The sequence below is a fragment of the Oryctolagus cuniculus genome, chromosome 20 (assembly GCF_051225735.1).
Source record: "Oryctolagus cuniculus isolate XC-2025 breed Fujian yellow rabbit chromosome 20, ASM5122573v1, whole genome shotgun sequence".
In the NCBI taxonomy this organism is placed as follows: domain Eukaryota; kingdom Metazoa; phylum Chordata; class Mammalia; order Lagomorpha; family Leporidae; genus Oryctolagus; species Oryctolagus cuniculus.
The window spans coordinates 9,974,396-9,996,848 of NC_142886.1; the positions used below are offsets into that span (position 1 = coordinate 9,974,396).

General features: G+C 51.3%; 1 protein-coding gene across 2 annotated transcripts in view; it reads left to right on the forward strand.

Moving 5' to 3' along the window:
• Positions 1-22,453, forward strand: part of SPTB (spectrin beta, erythrocytic) — a 147,219-nt gene that overhangs the window by 69,564 nt on the left and 55,202 nt on the right. For both annotated transcript variants that reach the window (XM_051838741.3, XM_051838742.3), the window contains exon 3: positions 22,110-22,261. In XM_051838741.3, the coding sequence (XP_051694701.3) occupies positions 22,110-22,261 (152 nt within the window). The remainder of the gene's footprint in view (positions 1-22,109; positions 22,262-22,453) is intronic.

The following is a 22,453-nucleotide window of genomic DNA, read 5'->3' on the forward strand; positions in this document are numbered from 1 at the left end:
GGTCTGGTCCTTTCTGGAGAAACTCCCTGTCCTGCCTTTCAGAGCATCCCAGCCCCCGAGGCCTAAAGACACAAGCCGTCTGGTTACCCTGCCGAGCACAGAAAACCCAGACCTCTCTCCGGAACAAAGGAGTTTGATACCTGTCAGACAGAAGCAAAAGGGAGCGGGGAAGAAAACATCGCTGAAGGCTCCTGTAAGGAGGTAGATGTGACCCTGGCAATGCCAAGGCGAGGGTCAGGGGCCTGCAGGAATCTTTTCCCCTGCAGCTCCCCGAGCAGACTGGAGCTGCTCTGTCAGCTACCCAGGAGTGGGTAGCCCTGGGGCACCTGCCAGCACCAGGGACCATTCGCTTCTGATTTGATGGCTGCCTCTGGCGCCTTCTCACTTTTTGGACTTGCTTTGAGGGATGAGAAGGAGGGGAGCAGCTGAAAGCCCACATCCCTGCCCCTCCCCTACCCCGCCCTGAGCAGTTTCCAGTTTCCATAGGAAGCTGCCTGCTCAGAGCCTGTCTCCCGTTTCACCTTGGCACACCGGGACCCACGCAGAAACACATGTGGCCGTCTGGATGACGGGCGAGGCGTTGCAGTCTGCAGGGAGATTACCAGCTGGGATGCTGCCCTGTAGCCACCGTCCCCCCTCCCCAGGGAGATCTCTGCCTGCCTGCACCTGGGCACATCCTCCAGGGTGGGTGTGACACTGCTTAGAGGCAGGTGTGGCCCTGGGAGAGCTGGGTGTGGAAGAACAGAAAGCAGCTGGGGAAAGAGAAAGCCCAGGCAGGAGTCCCCCTCCCTCTCCCTCTCTCCCCTCCCCCTCCCTCCTCCCCACTCCCCCTTGGCTGCACACACACAGCCCACCTGCTGAGTGATTTACAACTGCTCACTGCACACAGGCGTCTTAGAGGTTGTAGTCGTGAGTCGTGAGTCGGCGTGTTCTTTCTCAGTCCTCCGCCAGCTCCATGGGCCCAATGAGTAACTTAGGATTGGACTACATCAAGTCCCTGCTGTGAAAACCAAGTGCACAGCCTCGAGTAGCCTGCCCGGGGTCTTCCTTGAGCATGGGAGCCGAGAGATATTCCCAAAGAGGTGAGCTCACTTGCTGCATCATGTCTGTAGCTTGGTCCCCAGAAGTGAGGCGGCAGCCACGCGGTGAGGTTGGATGAGGACACGTCACAGAGCACCACGGGGCAGCAGGTGCACAGCAGGCTGCGTCCGTGTGCCCCAAAGCACACATCAGGAGGTCCCAAAAGCTCAGGGAAAACGCATATTATGAAAAAACTAGGCACAGATTTCAAAACAAAAAATTTTTTTCACCAAAATAAGCTTATCTTTTTGGTCCATGTTTTCCATGAATTTTTGAGGCTCCCTCCTTGTGGATCCTCCACCTTCTCGCTGGGCCACCATTGTCCCAGCCGTACAGTTAAGTTCTGTGACTGGCAGATATTCGTTCCAGCAAGCCTCAGGGCACTGGCCCTCAGGCCCTGCCATGCGCTGCCTGCCCTCCTTAGCTGCCCAGGAACTCTCCAGAGAGGGGTGGCGTGGGCCTCTTCCCGTCCCGTGAGGCTCTCCGAGAGATGCCTGGCTTATCCCCTGTGCCCCTCATCCCGCCTGGTCCCAGCTGCCCCAGGCACTCAGGAAGGGCTTGGTGTCAAGGGGAACTGATTCCCCCAGGGAGCAGGACTTAGCCCAGTGGGCGGGGCCCGGCAGCCCCTCGGCAGCCAGTGGACAGGAATCAGAGGCAGGTATTGGAGATACAGGGATTGGCTTGCGAGGACCCTCTGTGTCTCTGCAGTCCCCTGGGAGGGGTCAGCAAGGAGGGGCTTTTAAATTGCCTTCTCAGATTGCGAAGCGTAAATTGGAGTTTTGCTTAAAGACGATTCCAGGAGTCTTCAAAACCTTCATGAAAATATGTTATGAAAAAAAAACCTGCCTGGATTGCAAAATTTTGTCCACCAAAATAAACTTTTCTTTTAGTTCCCTTTTCCTGTGAGCATCAAAAAAAAAGTTATTATGCAAAAGGCAGAGTGACAGGGAGAGACAGACTAAGAGATAGGGAGGTCTTCCCTCTGCTGGTTCACTCCCAAATGGCCGCAACTACCAGGTCTGGGCCAGGCTGAAACCAGGAACCAGGAACTGCATCCGGGCATCCCACAGGGGTGGCAGGGACCCAAGGACTTGGGCCATCTGCTGGTGCCTTCCCAGGTGCATTAGTAGGGAAGCAGTAGTTGAGCAGCCTGGTCTCAAACTGGTGCTCTTACGGGGATGCTGGCATCACAAGCAATAGCTTAACCTACTGCACCACCTCGCTGGCTCCTCTGTGACCTTTCTGAAATGCCCTTGCATACTGGAAAAATACACTACTCATGGACATCTGTAACCATCACCAGTCATTTGGATGCACTGTCAGAAGGGGGCAAAAAGTCCGTAGGATTGTCTTGGAGGTCGGCCATTATGAAATCATCCCCTGCCCCTTTCCCATCATGCCCCTGCAGAGACAAGCCTGCCAGTTACCTGTGTGGGAACCTGCCAGAGAGGCCCCATGCCCAGGACACCTGCTGTGTAGCCCGGGCACACCCCTGCCCAGGACATAGCGCCTTCTCCCCGGGCCCCCTCCTCTCTTGCTTCTTCCCCTTGAAGAAGCTTCTGCAGCCCTGAAGCTCTTCCCCATCCACGGGTGACTGCCATCTATCACCATGAGGACATCTGATCAAATATTAATACACTGAGGTTAATAATAAGACGGTTCCCTCCCCGTGCGGCGCCGTCTGCGCCAGCCGCGTTAATAACCTCCTCCATCTCTGGGGCGTTCCTGCGGGCTGTCAGCCTTGCTCCGAAGGGCAGGCTCTGCCGCAGGCCTTGACTCTGCTCCGGCCCCAGAGCAGCCGGCACCCACTGGCCCTCTGCGCGCTCCCAGCCCCGCCCCTCTCCCCTTGCTGCTCTGCTGCGGCGGCTCCAAGGACGCCATCTTCAGAACATCTGTAGGTCGTCCATCATGTCGCCGAGCGGAAGTGACAGGAGCATGTTGGCAGCTGAGTCTCTGGGGGCATTTTGTCTCCGACCCTTCGGCCCTCGGATGCTGGAAACTAGATCAACCCTGGATTCTCACTTTACAGGCTGGCAAGAGATCACACAGATCAAATAATTACACACGGTCTGTATTCCACAGGACTTCCAAACAGTCTTGGCAAATGGAATGAAAAGATAAGTTTATTTTGGTACAACAAATTTTTAGAACCCATTAATAGTTTTATCGTAGTACACATTTTTTTTTTCTTAATTTGAGAGGCAGAGTCACAGAGCAAGGGAAAGACAGAGAGGTTTTCCATCCGCTGGTTCACTCCCCAAGTGGCCGCAATGGCCGGAGCTGCGCCAATCCAAAGCCAGGAGCCAGGAGCTTCTTCCGGGTCTCCCACGTGGGTGCAGGGGCCCAAGGACTTGGGCCATCTTCCACTGCTTTCCCAGGCCATAAGCAGAGAACTGGATCAGAAGAGGAGCATCTGAGACACGAACCAGCACCGTATAGGATGCCAACACTGCAGACAGTGGCTTTATGCGCTACATCACAACGCCAGCCCAGATAATACACATTTTCCATGAACTCTTTGAAGACCTCCATATGCATGCATTTCAATTTTGGAGGACATCAAAATAATCTTTTAGGTCCATTTTTTTCCCATGAACATTTTGAAGTACCCTGGTGCATACACACACAAGGGCACAATGACAAATTACGGTAAGCGCTCTGAAGATTTACTGGGACATGGATGTGTTTATCACATGAAACGTAGCTTGTAACTCACTGGAAGGGCCTTGGGGTCAGAGCAGGGATCAGTAGTGGAGAGGAGGGACAGGCAGGAGCCACCTCCCGGGTGACTTCAAAATATTCATGGAGAATTAAATTAAGATACATTTATTTTGGTGCAAAAAAAAAAAAATCTGAAACCCAGGCCTTCATTTTTCATAATATACATCTTCCAGGAACTGTAGGCTGTGGGTGAGGTCCTGGCAGTAGCAGCAGGAAACTCAAAGGGGGACTGAGGAGTTCCATGGGGGAAATTATTTGCTAAAGAGTGGCAGGCTGAGGGGCAGGCACTGTAGCATAGCAGGTAAAGCTGCTGCCTGCGCTGCCAGCATCCCTATGGGCACTGGTTCAAGTCCCGGCTGCTCCACTTCTGATCTAATTCTCTGCTGTGGCCTGGGAAAGCAGTAGAAGATGGCCCAAGTCCTTGGGTCTCTGCACCTGTTTGGGAGACTGGGAAGAAGCTCCTGGCTTTTGATCGACCCAGCTCCAGCCGTTGTAGCCATTTGGGGAGTGAATCAGTGGATGGAAGACTCTCTCTCTCTCTCTCTCTCTCTCTCTCTCTCTCTCTCTCTCTCTCTTCTTCTGCCTCTCTGTACTTCCGCCTTTCAAATAAATAAATAAATCTTTTAAAAAAAATCATCCAAAATTGGGGAGCAAATTTTAGGCACGAAGTATTCTAAAAAGGTGTTATTTATCAGAAAAACTGAAAATTGCCAAAATATATAAATTAAAGTGATAACTTTGGTGACTTGATATGTATGAACCTGATATATCAGTCTCTTTCTCTCTGCCTCCTTGTAATTCTGCCTTTCCAATAAAATAAGTAATTAAATATTAAAAAAAAAAGAGTGGCCGGTTGAAGGATCAAAGGGAGACTGCTGTTAGCAGGGACAGCTGTCAGTGAGAGGGCAGGAGCTGTGGCCCTCAGCTGAGTGCCAGAGCTGCTCCCTACTCAGCCTGGTGCTCTGGACCGGGAAGTGACAGGGTTAGATCTGTGTTTTTCTTTTTTTAATTTTATTTATGTATTTATTTGAATGAGTTACACACAGAGAGAAGGAGAGGCAGAGCGAGAGCGAGAATGAGAGAGAGAGAGAGGTTTTCCATCCAATGGTTCACTCCCCAATTGGCCACAACAGCCAGAGCTGTGCTGATCCGAAGCCAGGAGCCAGCAGCTTCTTCTGGGTCTCCCTCGTGGGTGCAGCGGCCCAAGGACTTGGACCATCTTCTACTGCTTTCCCAGACCACAGCAGAGAGCTGGACTGGGATGCTGGCACTGCAGGCGATGACATTACCCACTACACCACAGTGCCAGCCCCGATCTGTGTTTTTCAAGATCACCCTGCCTTCAGTAGGGAGGGCAGTTTGGAGAGAGGACTGTGCAAGTCCAGGAAAGAGGAGGTGGCGATTGGAGGCCCTTGGCAGCCAATAGAGAGGAAGAAGGGGCCCATCCTTCTGTCCTGCTGCTGTGGCTGGGCCACCATGGCCGAGGCCCAGGGCCTGTGTCCTCATCTGCAGAAGTAGGGACTTGAACTGGATGCTGCCCAAACCTGCGAAGACGCCACCCACAATGCCGTTGTCTCACCCTGCACATTGAGGCTCTGGTTCCTGGTGAGGGCAAAGGGGATTGATCCTTTTTAGCAAATCAGTGGGTTCTCCAAAACCTTGAACTCGCGTTTATGATGGACGCCCTCCAATCCTGGACACTGCCGGGGCCGGCTGATCCGGGTTCCACGGTGCGGTCCAGCACAGCTGCTGACATTTCATTTCCCTGGTTGATACGTCGGGAGGGCCCCGTCCCTCCAGAGCAGACATCTGCAGCTGCCTCTCAGCTGGTTTTCCTGTCCAAACCCATTTACGTGGGCAGCTGGCGAGGTGCCGGTTGGCTTCGCCTGCAGGCTGTTTCCTTACCTGGAGGGTACAGTTCAGCTTCACTGTGTACCCACGGCTTGGCTGTGGATAAATGAACCACTTCTCATCCCCACACCCAACATGCACACATACCTGAGGGGCTCTGAACAAGGCCCCCTTTCTTCCTTGCTCTTCTAAAATCATTGTCCCTTCAAATCTCAGACCAAAATTGTCCTTATTCTTCTTCCAAAAAAATCTGCTTTAAATCAGTCTGTGATTATTTGCTTTGTTTTGCTGAAATATATAAAGGCCCCATTTTATTTTGTTAATAGGGTGATTATTTTTATATCCTAAACATTTTTATTAGCATATATATGATTGTTTAGGATAGAAAAGATTGGTAAGACCGATAAACTTGGAGATGTTGTGAATGTTTCATGCATTTTAATGTCTATAAATGTATGACTGTATTTGTGTAAATATTAAAATGTTATCCATAATACTATACACTTAGAACTTTTTCACTTAACAATATACTGTAAATATCTCTGCATGCCAGTGAGCATGCAAATCAGCATTTAGTGGTGCTGTCTCCTTCCATTGTGGTGATATGCCTGGAGCTACTTAACCAGCCTCTTGGTGTTGAACCTTGATCCCTTCTCTTTTTAATGATTTTATTTATTTATTTGAGAGGCAGAGTTACAGACAGAGGGAGAGACAGAGAGAGAGGTCTTCCATCCACAGGTTCACTCCCCAAATGGTTGCAATGGCTGAGCAAGATCCAAAGCCAGGAGCCAGGAGCTTTTTCCAGCTCTCCCACGTGGCCCAAGCACTTGGGCCATCTTCCACTGCTTTCCTAGGCCACAGCAGAGAGCTGGATCAGAAGAAGGGCAGCTAGGATGCCAGCCAGTGCCTATATGGGATGCTGGTGCCACTGATGGAGGCTTAGCCCACTACGCCACAGCACCAACCCCGAACCTGCATCACTTGTCAAATTAGTCTTCCATGTTTTATTCTTGCATTTGCATTTTCAGACATGTAGGATGCACCCTAAGCTTTCTCCTGCGCTCAGCCCTAGCTGGATTGTACTTGAGTGCTGTCCACAGGCCCAGTGGGATTCCTGCCCCTGTTTTCAAGCTGTGTCCCCAAGAGCCTGCCCCTAAGCCAGGCTTCATCAGGAATCGGCATCTGTGTCATTGAGGTTTGTCACAAGCTCATGAGAATTCAGGTGTGGCTCATACATTGGCTTCCTGGTGTGAGGAGGAAGGTGTGCTTTTGTTCCCATGGATCTATCCAGTGACTGAGTTTTACCTGTAGCATAAAGCTGTGAACTGATAAAAACGCAGACTTCTGGGCTTAGACGTTTGGTTAAGATGCCTCCACCCCATATCCAAATGCCTGGGTCTTATTCCCAGCTCTGACTCCAGATTCCAGATTCCTACCAATGCAGACCTGGGGAGGCAGCAAGAGGTTGGGTTCCTGCCACCCATGTGGGAAACTTGGATTGCATTCTTATACATCTGTTCTCGTTCTCTCTCTCTGTGTGTCTCTGTCTCTGTCTCTCTCTCTCCTCTTTCCCCTACCTGCCCTGTTTCCTGAGTAAATTTTAAAATAGCAATAAAAAAATTGCAGATGTGGGGCCAGCATTTCAGTACAGCAGGTTACGCCTGCTGCCTGTGATACCAGCATCCTGTATGAGCACCTGCTCCACTTGTGATCCAGCTCCCTGCCAATACTCCTGGGAAAGCAGCGGAAGATGGCCCCTGTACTTGAGTCCCTGCCACCCATATGGGAGACCTGTATAGAGTTACAGGCTGCTGGCTTCCACCAAGCCCAGTCCTGGCTGTTTTGGCCATTTGGAGAATGTACCAGCAGATGAAAAGATGGAAAATCTCTGTCTCTCCCTCTCTCTCTAACTCTGCCTTTCAAAGAATAAATCTTTTTTTAAAAATGCAAACTACCTTTTAAACTTTTCATCATGTATTCCTCACAGTTTATGAGTTATAGATCCTATTTTTCTGTGACATCTGTTGCTTGATATAAAAATAACACATGTTCATTGCGGAAATTTGAGAAAACAGGTACGCAAAGAGAACAGTCACGCACAGCTTACCACTCAGCTATAAGACTCAACTTTAGCTTTGTTTTATGCACATGAGGGTCCTTCAAAGAGTTTGTGGAAGGGACCAGCATTGTGGCACAATGGTTAAGCCACTGCTTGGGTCCCATCTCGGAGCACCAGTTCAAGTCTCGGCTGTCCCGCCTCTGATCCAGCTCCTTGCTAATGCACCTGGGAAGGCAGCCTATGATGGGCCCTGCCACCCATATGGGAGGCCAGGCTGGAGTTTCTGGCTCTTGTTTTCTGCCTGGCTCAGCCCCAGATGTTGTGGCCGTTTGAGGAATGAACCATTGGATGGGAGATCTCTCTTTCTTTTTTTTTTCTCTTTTATTATTATTATTTTTTTTTTGACAGGCAGAGTGGACAGTGAGAGAGAGAGAGAGACAGAGAAAGGTCTTCCTTTACCGTTGGTTCACCCTCCAATGGCCGCTGTGGCCGGCACGCTGCAGCCAGCGCACCGCACTGATCCAAAGCCGGGAGCCAGGTGCTTCTCCTGGTCTCCCATGCAGGTGCAGGGCCCAAGCACTTGGGCCATCCTCCACTGCACTCCCTGGCCACAGCAGAGAGCTGGCCTGGAAGAGGGGCAACCGGGACAGAATCCGGCGCCCTGACAGGGACTAGAACCCGGTGTGCCGGTGCCGCAAGGCGGAGGATTAGCCCATTGAGCCACGGCGCCGGCCAAGATCTCTCTTTCTATATCTCCCTCATCTCTGTCACTCTGCCTTTCAAATAAATTTAAATATTTTAAATCTTTTGAAACGTTTGTGGGAAAATGGACTTAAGGATAGTTTTTGAATTTTTTTAATATTTATTTATTTATTTGAAGGCAGAGTTACAGAGAGGCAGGAGCAGCGAGAGACAGAGGTCTTCCATCCACTGGTTCACTCCCCCAAATGGCTACAATCCAAAGTCAGGAGCCAGGAGCTTCTTCCAGGTCTCCCACATGGGTGCAGGGGCGCAAGGACTTGGACCATCTTCTACTGCTTTCCCAGGCCATAACAGAGAGCTGGAACGGAAGTGGAGCATCCGGGATTCAAAGCAGCACTCATGGGATGCCGGCACTGCAGGCAGTGGTTTTACCCACTGTGCCACCGCATTGGCCCCTTGAGTATTTTTAAATCCATGCATAGTTTTTTTTCATAATGCGTGTTTTCCATTAACTTTTTTAAAGATTGATTGATTGATTGATTGATTGATTTGAAAGGTAGAGCTACAGAGAGAAAAGGAGAGACAGATTTTCTTCCATCTTTTGATTCACTCCCCAAATGGCCACAGTGGCCAGGCCTGTGCAAGGCCAATATTAGGAGCTAGGAGCTTCTTCTGGGTCTACTATGTGCATGACAAGGGCCCAAGGACTTGGGCCATCTTCTGGTGCTTTCCCAGGTACATTAGCAGGGAGTTGGATCAGAAGTAGAGCAGCCAGGACTGAAGGCTAAGGCTTAACCCAGCACCAGCCCCTCCATTAACTTTTTAAAGAAACCTTGTATGAGTTTACAAAGCTAGGATCTGATCATGCACGTGGTTTTTTTTTTTTTTTTTTTTTTTTTGACAGGCAGAGTGGACAGTGATAGAGAGAGACAGAGAGAAAGGTCTTCCTTTTGCCGTTGGTTCACCCTCCAATGGCCGCCGCGGCCGGCGCGCTGCGGCCGGCGCACCGCGCTGATCTGATGGCAGGAGCCAGGAGCCAGGTGCTTTTCCTGGTCTCCCCATGGGGTGCAGGGCCCAAGCACCTGGGCCATCCTCCACTGCACTCCCTGGCCACAGCAGAGGGCTGGCCTGGAAGAGGGGCAACCGGGACAGAATCCGGCGCCCCGACCGGGACTAGAACCCGGTGTGCCGGCGCCGCTAGGCGGAGGATTAGCCTAGTGAGCCGCGGCGCCGGCCCATGCACGTGGTTTTATAACTGGAATTTTCCTTTAAAGTGTATTATACATATTGTCCATCATTTGCCCAAAAATCCAAAATCTAAAATGTTCCAGAATCAGAACTTTATGGGTACCATGACAGTGACCAAAAAGTCTGGGATTTGGAAGCATTTTGGATTAGGGATGGCTCAGCTAGGTAAGTCTGTACAAATATCCCGAAATTCAAAAACCCCAAACTCAGAAACACATGCTGTCCTAGGCATGTTGGATAAGAGATAGTCAACCTGTAATGTTCTTTCTTGTCATTAGAGGTTCTATAGCTTTGTTAAATATCATCATTGATGTACTAGAAAAATTAAATAATTCCTGTTGATTATTTAGGTTGCTATTTTCTGTTCTTGGTTGCAGATTTTTATTTATTTACTTATTTGGGAGGCAGAGAGAGAGAGAGAGAGAGATCAGTCTCCCATCTGCTAATTCACTCCCCCAAATGGTCACAATGGCAAGAGCTATGTATGCCAAGACAAAGCCAGGAGCCTGGAGCTTCATCCAGGTCTCACATGTGGATGCAGGGGCCTAAGCACTTGGGCCATCTTCCAGTGCTTTCCTTAGGGAGCTGGGATCAGAAGTGGAGCAGCTGGATCTTGAACCAGCATCGCAGGCAGCAGCTTAACCCACCATGCCACAGCACCAACCACAAAAGCAATGTCTTAACCACCACGCCAAATGCATGCCCCTCAGAGCAAATTTGTAACAGACAAAAGGAGATTTATGAAGCACTCATGGAATATCAGAAGAGGCCATGGGATGAATAAATAGATGAGCCTAGGACTGGGAGACTCGGGTCCTTCAAAGATAGGGCATTTCAACGCTACCATGGGCATAGGAGCAGGTTCCTGTTTGTCAGACAGCCCTTCTGGGAATGTCTGGTGATCGCTTTCCCAGTGCCCATGGGAGCAGGGAGGCGAAGCTGGTTCCAGAGCGGGTGCTACTGGAGGACGCGTGGAGAGGGTGTTGCAGAAGGAAGGGGCGAGCTGTGACCCTGAGGGAGACGCCTGTGCCTCGAAGCCTCCGTGGGGAAGCTGAGAGAACCCGCGAGCTGTGTAGTGGCTGGGGAGGCAGTGTCCCGCTGCACCCTGGGGAACCATGGCCCCATTGCCCATTTCGTGTCTGGGGGGGGAGGGGGCCCTCCAGCCCCATCAGCTTCCTTTCCTCACTGTCACTTGTCCTGTGGGCTCAGGAAGTTCCGGATGCTTGTGCTTTGCCTGTGAAAACCCCTAAGGCAAGGAAGGGACACAGCAGGAACTGGCCATCTCAGGGAGCAGGCAGCACGTCATATTTTCTTTAGAAAAAGCAAAACATTTATTTCTGTTTTGAATGAATAATATATACACCCTGGGGGTGAAAGCTTTTAAAGGGCAAATCGTAAGTTTTACTGCCACCAGTCCTGCAGGCGCCCTGTATTAACCGCTTCTAGTAGCTCCTTCCAGGAATACGTTATGCTCACGGTGTGCATTGATTTTTCTGTTTCGTTTTGTTTTTACTGCATATCACTCGATACTTTTCTTTTTCACCTAACCTCAAAGATTTCTTTGCACTAATACACAGACAGCTTCTGTTTGTTTTTACAGGTACATAGCATTCTAATGTACGGGCATCTAAATTTTTTTCAAAGATTGTATTTATTTATTTAAGAGGTAGAGTTACAGAGGGAGAAACAGAGAGAAAGGTCTTCCTTCTGCTGGTTCACTCCCCAAATGGCTGCAATGGCTGAATCCAGGAGCCAGGAGCTTCTTCCTGGGTCTCCAAAGCAGGTTCAGGGGCCCAAGGAGTTGGGCCATCTTCTACTGCTTTCGGAGGCCACAGCAGAGAGCTGGATTGGAAGAGGAGCAGCCGGGACTTGAACCAGAGCCTATATGGGATGCCCCTGCCGCAGGTGGAGAATTAACCTACTGCGCCATGGTGCTGGCCCCTGGACATCTAACTTTAATTGCTCCTCTATTTGGTGGCTATCTACATCGTTTCCCATCTTTTGCTGTTTCAAAAATACCATGAATAAGTATGTCGTAGGTTGTTTTGCAAACATAGAAGTGTATTTGCAGGCTAGATTCCTAGAAGTGAGATCACTGCATCTGAGAGTATGTGCATGTGGAATTCTAATCAATTCTGATTTGGCAAGAGCGCTCTGGCCAAATTGCCTTCCCCAGTGGTTGTCCCCGTCACACGCTCTTCAGTGTATGAGCGTTTTCCCCGCATCCTTGCCAACACAGGGCTTTATCAGGCTTGTTGTTGGCCCGTCTGGCCAGCAAATCACAAGGGCCTGGGATCTTTTCCTTTTTAACTTTTGGTATAAAAAATTCCAAACACACAAAAAAGTAGACGCACAACCATCGTGAACCATTGCCTAAACATAACAATCATTAACATTCTGCCACGTTCACCTGTTTTGTGGATCGAAGTATTTTTAAGGTCAATGAAAGACCATCATGACATTTTATCTCTAATTGTTTGAGCACGTGTCTCTGAAAAACATTTCTCACCTAACCATAATGTCATCATTATGCCTAATAAAATAACAGTATTCCCCTGATATAATCTCATATGCACTTGATATTCAAAATGGCCCAGTTGTCTCAAAAATAGCTTTTATATGTAGTTTATTTAAACTGATTGAGGGGCTGGCGCCGCGACTCACTAGGCTAATCCTCTGCCTTGCGGCGCCGGCACACCGGGTTCTAGTCCCGGTCGGGGCGCTGGATTCTGTCCCAGTTGCCCCTCTTCCAGGCCAGCTCTCTGCTGTGGCCAGGGAGTGCAGTGGAGGATGGCCCAAGTGCTTGGGCCCTGCACCCCATGGGAGACCAGGATAAGTACCTGGCTCCTGCCATCAGATCAGCGCGGTGCGCCGCCTGCAGCACGCCGGCTGCAGTGGCCATTGGAGGGTGAACCAATGGCAAAGGAAGACCTTTCTCTCTCTCTCACTGTCCACTCTGCCTGTCGGAAGGAAGGAAGGAAGGAAGGAAGGAAGGAAGGAAGGAAGGAAGGAAGGAAAAATAATTAAACTGATTGAGGGCCATGTTACATGCCGGTTGTGTGTGCATGGAATTTTATCTTTTTAAAGGTTTATTTATTTATTTGAAACAGAGTTGCAAAGAGAGAGATCTCTCATCTGCTGGTTCACTCCACAGTTAGCCACAATGGCCGGAGCTGTGCCGATCCAAAGCCAGGAACCAGGAGCTTCTTCCAGATCTCCCACGCAGGTGCAGGGGCCCAAGGACTTGGGCCATCTTCTACTGCTTTCCCAGGCCATAGCAGAGAGCTGGATCAGAAGTGGAACAACTGGGTCTCAACCAGCACCCATAGGGGATGCCAGCACTGCAGATAATGGCTTTACCCACAGTGCTGGCCCCTGGCTATTTTTATATTCATTTATTGCATTTCCATTTTTGACTCAGACAGATTTTATCCTGGAGTATGAGGTATGAATTTTACTTTTCCTGCTGGCTGGCTAGGTCTTGCCAGCATCCTATACAGAACAATCCACATTCCCTCTTCATAAAGGGTGAAATACCACCTGTGTGACCCATAGATGCCTGCCTGTACTCGGGACTCTCTTCATCCTAATTAGTCTGTCCGTCTTTTCCTAAGGTAGTACCACACAGTTTTATTATAAGTCTGTACTCTGCTATGCTATTTAAGAGGTCTTTAGCAATTTCTTGGAAAATATAGAAGATGAAAAAAATAGAGCCAGCACTGTGGCAAAGCTGGTAAAAAAAAAAAAAAAAAAAGCCACCTGCAGTGGCGGCATCCCATGTGGGCACTGGTTTGAGTCCTGACTGCTCCACTTCCAATCCAGCTCTCTGCTATGGCCTGGGAAAGCAGTAGAAGATGGCCCAAGTCCCTGGGCCCCTGCACCCATGTGGGAGACCCGGAAGAAGCTCCTGGCTCCTGGCTTCAGATCAGCGCAGCTCTGGCTGTTGTGGCCAATTGGGGAGTGAACCAGTGGATGGAAGACCTCGCTCTCTCTCTCTCTCTCTCTCTCTCTGCCTCTGCATCTCTGTAACTCTGCCTTTCAAATAAATAAATAAATATTTAGAAAAAATTCACTGAGAAAACAAGGAAACAAAAACATCTAGGAAAATTCCAGAGAACAAGAGTAATAAAAGACAATAAGCTTCCAAGATGTTTTCACGAAATAAAATAGCAAAAGGTGGTTTCAGTAGCAGAAGGCTGGTTCACTCCCCTGTTGGCTAGAGCCATACCGATCTGAAGCCAGAAGCCAGGAGCTTCTTCCAGGTCTCCCATATGGGTGCTAGGTCCAAGGCCTTGGGTCATCTTCTACTGCTTTCCCAGGCCACAGCAGAGAGCTGGATCGGAAGTGGAGCAGCCAGGACTCGAACCGGCACCCATATGGGATGCTGATGCCTCCAGGTGGAGGCTTAACCTGCTGTATCACAGCACTGGCCCTTTCCTAGTGAATTTTTGAATCCTCTAACTTCCTGTAAATTTGGACTTTACAATATCAATATATTTGAAATGCTATTAAATATGTATTACTTTAGAGTAAATTGGCATCTTGATGATATTGAGTTTTCTTGGTTGAGAGCTCAGAATGGTTCCATCTCTTTGAGCTTTCTTATCGGTGCCTCTGGAGACTCTTATGGTTTTCCTGCTATAGATTTTGCATGCTTTTTTTGAAATGCCATCTGACACATTTTGTCTTATTATTGCCATTACTGTCAGTGATACAGCCAGTCTCAGCATGCGAAGATTCTGCATCTACAGACGCAAGCAGCCACAGATCAAAACTAGAAAAAATAAAAAGCTGGTGTCTGTACTGAACAGGCACAGACTTTTTGTTGTCGTTATTGCCTAAGCAAGGCAGGATAACAGCTATTTACATGGCACTTGGGCTGCACTCGCTATCGTAAGCCATCAGAGATGACTCAGTATATTGGAGGAGGTGCATAGCTTGCATGCAAACACTACGCCGTCTTTGATGATGTAGGGCTTGAGCATCTGCAGGTCTGGGTACCTGTGGGGGTCCTGGAGTCAGTCCTTGGCTTATTTCAGGAACTGACCTGGCCACAGCTTCAGTGGTTCCTTTGCCTCTAGAATCCAACCTAAATGTCTTTTTTTTTTTAATTACTTGTTTATTTATTTATTTTGACAGGCAGAGTTAGACAGTGAGAGAGAGAGACAGAGAGAAAGGTCTTCCCTCCGTTGGTTCACCCCCCAGATGGCCACTACGGCCGGCGCTGCACCTATCCAGAGCCAGGAGCCAGGTGCCTCCTCCTGGTCTCCCATGGGGTGCAGGGCCCAAGCACTTGGGCCATCCTCCACTGCCTTCCCGGGCCACAGCAGAGAGCTGGCCTGGAAGAGGGCAACCAGGACAGAATCTTGCACTCCAACCGGGACTAGAACCTGGCGGAGGATTAGCTAGTGAGCCGCGACACTGGCCCTATAGGTCTTTAAAAAAAAAAAGAAGAAGAAGAAGAAGAAGAAAAGAAAAAAAAAAGATTTATTGGGGCCGGCACTGTGGCACAGTGTGTTAATGTCCTGGCCTGAAGCGCCAGCATCCCATATGGGTGCCAGTTCAAGACCCGGCTGCTCCACTTCCTGTCCAGCTCTCTGCTATGGCCTGGAAAAGCAGTAGAAGATGGCCCAAGTCCTTGGAGCCCTGCACCCATGTTTGGGAGACCGGGAAGAAGCTCCTGGCTCCTGGCTTCAGATCGGCACAGCTCCGGCCATTGCAGCCATCTGGGGAGTGAACCATTGGATGAGAGACCTCACCTCTCCTCTCCTCTCCTCTCCTCTCCTCTCCTCTCCTCTCCTCTCCTCTCCTCTCCTCTCCTCTCCTCTCCTCTCCTCTCCTCTCTCCCCCCCTCCCCTCCCCTCCCCTCCCCTCCCCTCCCCTCCCCCTCTTTCTCTGCCTCTCTGTGTAACTCTTATTTTTTAATTTGACAGATAGAGTTAGACAATGAGGGAGAGAGAGAGAGAGAAAGGTCTTCCTTCCATTGGTTCACCCCCCAAATGGCTGCTACAGCCAGAGCTACACCGATCCAAAGCCAGGAGCCAGGTGCTTTCTCCTGGTCTCCCATGCAGGTGCAGGGGCCCAAGCACTTGGGCCATCCTCCACTGCCTTCCTGGGCCACAGCAGAGAACTGGACTGGAAGAGGAGCAACCAGGACTAGAACCCTGTGCCCATATGGGATGCCGGCACCGCAGGCAGAGGATTAACCAAGTGAGCCACAGTGCCAGCCCCTAACTCTGACTTTCAAATAAATAAATCTTTAAAAAATAAATAAATAAATAAAAATTTTTAAAAAAAGATTTTGTTTATTTGAAAGGCAGAGTTACAGAGAGAGAGAGAGCCAGAGAGAGGTCTTCCATCCACTGGTTTACTCCCCAAATGACCACAATGGCCAGAGCTGAACTGATCTGAAGCCAGGAGCCAGGAGCTTCTTCCAGGTCTCCCACGTGGGTGCAGGGTCCCAAGGACTTGGGCCATTTTCCACTGCTTTCCCAGGCCATAGCAGAGAGCTGGATTGGAAATGGACATGCCGGGACTCAAACCAGTGTCCATATGGGATGCTGGCATTGCAGGGGATGGTTTTACCTGCTACACCACAGTGCTGGCTCTCACATGTCCTTTGATGCCTGTCCGCTGGGCTCATTCTGTGTTACTGACTCCGTGCCCACCCCTGCCCCCTGCCTGTCCAAAATGGTTTTCTTTCCAAGCCCCCTAACTATTCCAACTGGAAAGGACCCTCTCCCCTTAGGCGTCTCGAGCATTTGTTCTACGTGCCTTGTATCCAGCGTCAGCATCTGTGTTATGAAAATAAACTGCCATGCCCCCCCCCCTGCATGGAGGACGGGGCCTTGCACAACACTGCGGTAGTGGTGGTGACAATGGCAGTGGCAGCTTCCACAGCTGCAGGCTTTCTCTGCGCCCACCCTTCCCTGTGCGAGCGCACCTGTCAGTGGAGGCATGTGGGAGGGGTTTGCTCTCAGGGGCGTATTTGACTTCCATGACACTCTTGAAGGGGGTTTTAAAAGCAGAGTCCCCCGGCTGTGACACCAGACCATAATTCCATGTGCAGGTTGTTCAGGAAGGAAGACACACAAATGAGCATGAGCATAGCCACAGCATGGAAACAAAACGGAAAGAAGAGAAACAGAGAGGCCCTGGGTTTAATGGCAGCACAGCCTGTGACCCTGTTCATGCTGACAGACTGGTGCCCGTTCCTGCATGGCCAGGGTTAGGTCTTTGGAAATAAAGCCTTGCTCCTGCCAGCGTCTCACTGAGGCCTTGTGCCTTCCCCGTGCAGGATAGTGGGTGCCCTGGAGACTGTAGGCCAGCACACAGCCACCTCCCCTCCTGCCCATACTACCAGAGCTCCCAGCCCAGCTGGCTCCAGGCCAGCCTCTCCCGCACTTGCAAGGCACCGAGGAGTGTCTGGGCTGCGCAGGAGGGAATGTGCTGAGCATGCCAATGTGAAGCCGCCGGAACGAGCGAGCTAAATGGAAATCTATCCCCACCCCGGGCCTCTCCTCTCCTCAGATCGGCATGAGTGTCTCACTATCTTTCTCTCATCTCAGCACTGCCAAATGTCTACGGTGCTAGGGATTCTGGTCATTTCACCCCAGCCTTTAGGACCACCTGCTTGATCTGAGCCTGCAACTCCAGAAGGCATCATTTGTGGGTTCAAAACGAGCACCTTAGTCCATTTGCTGTTGCTCTAACAAAATGCGGTAGACCACATGAGTGATAAGGAATAGAGACTTGTTGACCTCACGGTTCTAGACGCTAGGAGGTGCATGAGCGTGGTGCTGGCCTATGGTGAGGGCCTCGTGTGGAGTGAGGGACAGAGAAAGAGAAACGCTCCCCTACACACACACACACTCAGATCTTCCAGCCACTGGTTCCCATTCTAAATGCCTGCAAAGCCAGAGCCGGGCCAGGCTGAAGCCAGGAGCCTGGAACTCAACCCAGGTCCCCCCCAGGGATGGCAGGAACCCGAGTCTTGGAGCTGCCTCCCAGGATGCGTATTAATAGGAAGCTGGAATTGGAAGTGAAAACAAAACTCAAAGGCAGAGACTCTGATACAGGACACGGGCTTCCAAGCTACATCTTAACTACCAGGCCAAATGCTGGCCCTTCTTAGAAAGCCACCGGTCCCGTGGAATCCCAATTAACTCCCAAAGGCGCCCCGTCCAATTCCCTCCCCATGTGAGTTTGGGGGTTAAGTTGCAATGTGAACTTTGGAGGAGACATTGAAACCGTGGTGCCTGGGAAGGCCCAAGGGCACTTTACAGTCCTCGGCTCCCTGTGCCCGCCCAGCAGCTGAGGACCGAGGCTCATGTCCCCAGATGGCAGCATGTCCGTTCCCGTTTCCAGGCCTAAACAGTTCTCAGCACTCGGATGAAATTCTGGTTTCTGAATGACGGGGGAAAGAGGAAGGGAGAAAGGACTTTGGATTTTTCAGGGCACTAAAAATGCCAACCCCTCAGCCAAAGGGAGGGACGAGCCACTTAAAGAGGGCTCTAGGGGGCGGGGGCTGGCCCTGTTGAATCTGCACATGTGCAGAGTACGTGGAGTTGCTCTCTGTCCAGTGTGACAAGACAGTGCAAGCTTGGCTTTGCTGAAGCAGCTGTTGATACCAGGAGAGCTGCTGCACCTGCTGTCGACAGAAGGGCCCAAGGTCAGGGTCCCCCCCCCACTCTGAAACTGTGCCCAGAGGCCTAGACCCAGTGAAGGCCACGGTCACTTTCTTCTTCCTGAGACTTGTGCAGGCAGCTGGCGTATGGCCCCTCTCCTCGGGAGTCTTGCTCAGATGAGTGCTGTGGAATTCTTCATGGACACCACAGAGCCCGTGGCGTCTGCCGCCGAGGCTGTGTGACACGGGGAGCGTGCCTGTCTTGTCCGTGAATCCCTCACGTCCGCCCGGAGCCTGGCTGCTGCCGCCGGGTGTACAGTCAGTGTTTGCTGAATGAATGAATCAACAGACGAATAAAAGTTCCGAGTTCCTAACACAAAAATAGCCACGAAGCAGGGGGGAGTGAGCCTGAGGAGGTGCCAGCATTATGCCCTTGAGGCGGCGCTGGCTCAACTCCTCTCTCTCGGTGTGAAATCAGATGTTTAATTATCTAAAAAGCCACCCCTAACACGGTTTGGACTGCTCCCACAACCTCGACCCTCCCTCCTGGCCAGGCAGCTCGGGTCTGCCTTGGCCGTGACCTTGCCCCCAAGCACCATCCCAGGGGCTGCTCCAGCACCCCCAGCCCAGCTCCTCTGCCCATCAACTCTTTTATTTCTTCTAAAGATTTATTTATTTACTTGAAAGTCAGAGTTACACAGAGAGAGGAGAGGCAGAGACAAAGAGCAAGGTCTTCCATCCACTGGTTCATTCCCCAGTTGGCCGCAACAGCCGGAGCTGTGTCGATCTGAAGCCAGGAGCCAGGTCTCCCAAGTGGGTGCAGGGGCCCAAGGACTTGGGCCATCTTCTGCTTTCCCAGGGCACAGCAGAGAGCTGGATCAGAAGTGGAGCAGCCAGAACTTGAACCGGTGCCTGTATGGGATGCCGGCACTGCAGGTGGCGGCTTTACCAGCAATACCACAGCGCTGGCCCCTGCCCCATCAACTCTTGCCTGAATCTTCAAACCCAAGTCCCCAGCTGATCATAAAACCACATGGAGGGACCAGCGCTGTGGCATAGCAGGTAGAGTCTCTGCCTGCAGTACCAGCGTCCCATGTAGGCACCGGTTCGAGTCCTGATTCTTACTCTTTCTAACTCTGCCTTTTAAATAAATAAAAATGAATCTTAAAAAAAGGAGGGGGGCAAAGGCTCACTCCTTCTCTTTTGTCTCTTTGAAAAAAATACTTTTTAAAATGTATTTTATTTGAAAGTCATAGAGGCAGCTATGGATCTTTCATCTGCTGGTTCGGTCCCCCCATGTCCACACAGCCAGGTTTAAGCTGTTGAAAGGCAGAACCAGGCCGGCGCTGCGGCTCACTAGGTTAATCCTCTGCCTGTGGCACTGGCACACTGGGTTCTAGTCCCGGTTGGGGTGCCAGATTCTGTCCCGGTTGCCCCTCTTCCAGGCCAGCCCTCTGCTGTGGCCTGCGAGTGCAGTGGAGGATGGCCCAAGTGCTTGGGCCCTGCCCCCGCATGGGAGACCAGGAGAAGCACCTGGATCCTGGCTTCGGATGAGCGTGGTGCACTGGCCATAGCGTGCCAGCCACAGCAGCCATTGGAGGGTGAACCAATGGTAAAGGAAGACCTTTCTCTCTGTCTCTCTCTCACTGTCCACTCTGCCTGTCAAAAAAAAAAAAAAAAAAAAAAAGGCAGAACCAGGAGCCAAGTCTCCCGTGTAGGTGGCAGGGACCCAAGTACTTGAGCCATCATCTGCCATCTCCCAGGGTGCACATTAGCAGGAAGCTGGATCCAAAGCAGAGGAGCCAGGACTTGGATTGGACACTCAGATAGGTGATGTGGGCGTTCCACACAGCATCTTAACCATTGCACCGAACACCTGGCTGCGCTATATGGATCTTGTTTCTTTTTGGCTGCAGCTGTATGGATCTTGTTTGTTTTGGCTGCAGCTGTGTGGATCTTGTTTGTTTTTCCATCTCCCTTTCACCACGATTCTCCCCTGCTTTGTGCTATTCCTCCCTTTGCTCTGTGCTCTCTCCAGCCCTGATGTCTATTTACGTGGAGGTGCCCTAGAGTCCCCACCTGAACTGCACAGCAGGGCCAGGAGCTTAGTGTGGGCAGGTGCTGATCACAGGCAGGGAGATGACGTCACCTTCCCAGGGACCTCCTGCCAGCCGTTCTGGGGGTGACAAGAATGGTGTGATACAATGGACCGCCCCTGCCCCAAGCCTTAACCCCGTGTGGATCACACTCTGCCTGACCTGCCTGGTCTCTTGTTTGTGCTTCTCCTCTATCCACCAGCAACTCCTTGAGAGCAAGCTGTTTGGTTTACGTCCAGGTGTCATCAGGCCTGGCACAGGCCTGTCACACTGTGGGAGCTGAAGAACTGTTGGTACAGTCAGCACAGCACAGCTGTGGGGCCCCTACCACCCGCAGGCTCTGGGACAGGGAGGTGAATAAGACAGTATTGGCTGGCGCCGTGGCTCAATAGGCTAATCCTCCACCTAGCGGCGCTGGCACCCTGGGTTCTAGTCCCGGTCGGGGCGCCGGATTCTGTCCCGGTTGCCCCTCTTCCAGGCCAGCTCTCTGCTGTGGCCCGGGAGTGCAGTGGAGGATGGCCCAGGTGCTTGGGCCCTGCACCCCATGGGAGACCAGGAGAAGCACCTGGCTCCTGCCATTGGATCAGTGCAGTGCACCAGCTGAAGCGCGCCAGCCGTGGTTGCCATTGGAGGGTGAACCAACGGCAAAAGGAAGACCTTTCTCTCTGTCTCTCTCTATCCACTCTGCCTGTCAAAAAAAAAAAAAAAAAAAAAGTATTGCCTGGGCTCAGGGAGCCTACAGTCTTGCAGGAAAGAAATGCATACCTCACCTGATACTTAGGAATGCAAATGCAGGAGTCAGGACACCCTAGGCGAGAGTGAGGAGAAGCTCTCTTGAGAAGCACTGTTTATCCTCTTTTTTTTTTTTTTCTTTTAGATGTTATCTGTTTTGTGTGTTTCATCTGTTACAGACATTACTTTTTTTATTTATTTGAAAGAGTTACACAGAGAGAGGAGAGAGAGAGAGAGAGGTCTTCCATCCACTGGTTCACTCCCCAGTTGGCCACAAAAGCCAGAGCTGCACCAATCTGGAGCCAAGAGCCAGGCGCTTTCTCCTGGTCTCCCACATGGGTGCAGGGGCCCAAGGACTTGGGCCATCTTCTACTGCTCTCCCAGGCCATAGCAGAGAGCTGGATCGGAAGTGGAGCAGCCAGGTCTCGAACCAGCGCCCATATGGCATACCAGCACTGCAGGCAGTGGCTTAACCCACTATGCCACAGTGCCAGCCCCTACTGTGACTCTTAAAAGATGACTGGGAGTTAAGCAAAATGGGCAGCATGAAGGGGAGGAGCCGAAAGAGAGCATTTTAGGCAGAGGGAATATTTGTTGAGTGGGATGGATGGATGAATGGGTAGGTGGAGGAATGGGTGGGTAGAGGAATGGATGAATGGACTGATGGGTGGGTGGGTGGGTGTGGGAGGGAGGGAGGGAGGGACAGAGAGAGAGAGGGATGGATGTGGCATTGAGATCTTAGCTCACTAGCGCAAGAGTCCAGAGTATTCTGACTGGCTCAGGGAGGCAGATGGCTGCACTAGGATCTTGGGGCTGTGCACAGAATGTCGTGGGGAGTGATGTCACTGCTTTCTCCTGATGGTGTGGGGATGCATCGCGAATGAATGCCCCTGCCAGGCCTGGGGAAGTGGGGTGGGGAGCCTGGTGGGATGACGGTGTCACACGGCCCCTGCCAGGGTCAGGCACCTCACCCAGGGCCCTTCTCCCCATCCAGACGAGCGGGAAGTTGTTCAGAAAAAGACCTTTACGAAGTGGGTGAACTCCCACCTGGCCCGCGCATCCTGCCGCATCACGGACCTCTACAAGGACCTGCGGGATGGCCGGATGCTCATCAAACTGCTGGAGGTGCTCTCCGGGGAGACGCTGGTAAGCCCCTCCCCCGGGCCCGGTGGCTGGAACCGCGTGGGCGGGGCTGTCTCCCTGGTCCCCTGGGAGGCTCCCGTATTTCCAGCGGGAAGTGTCCCAGTGGTTGATTGGGTTCTCTGGTCTCTGCCCAGAACGTCCTGCCCCTTCTGACCATGCCCACCCGTCTTGCTTCTCCCAGAAACCACACAGAGC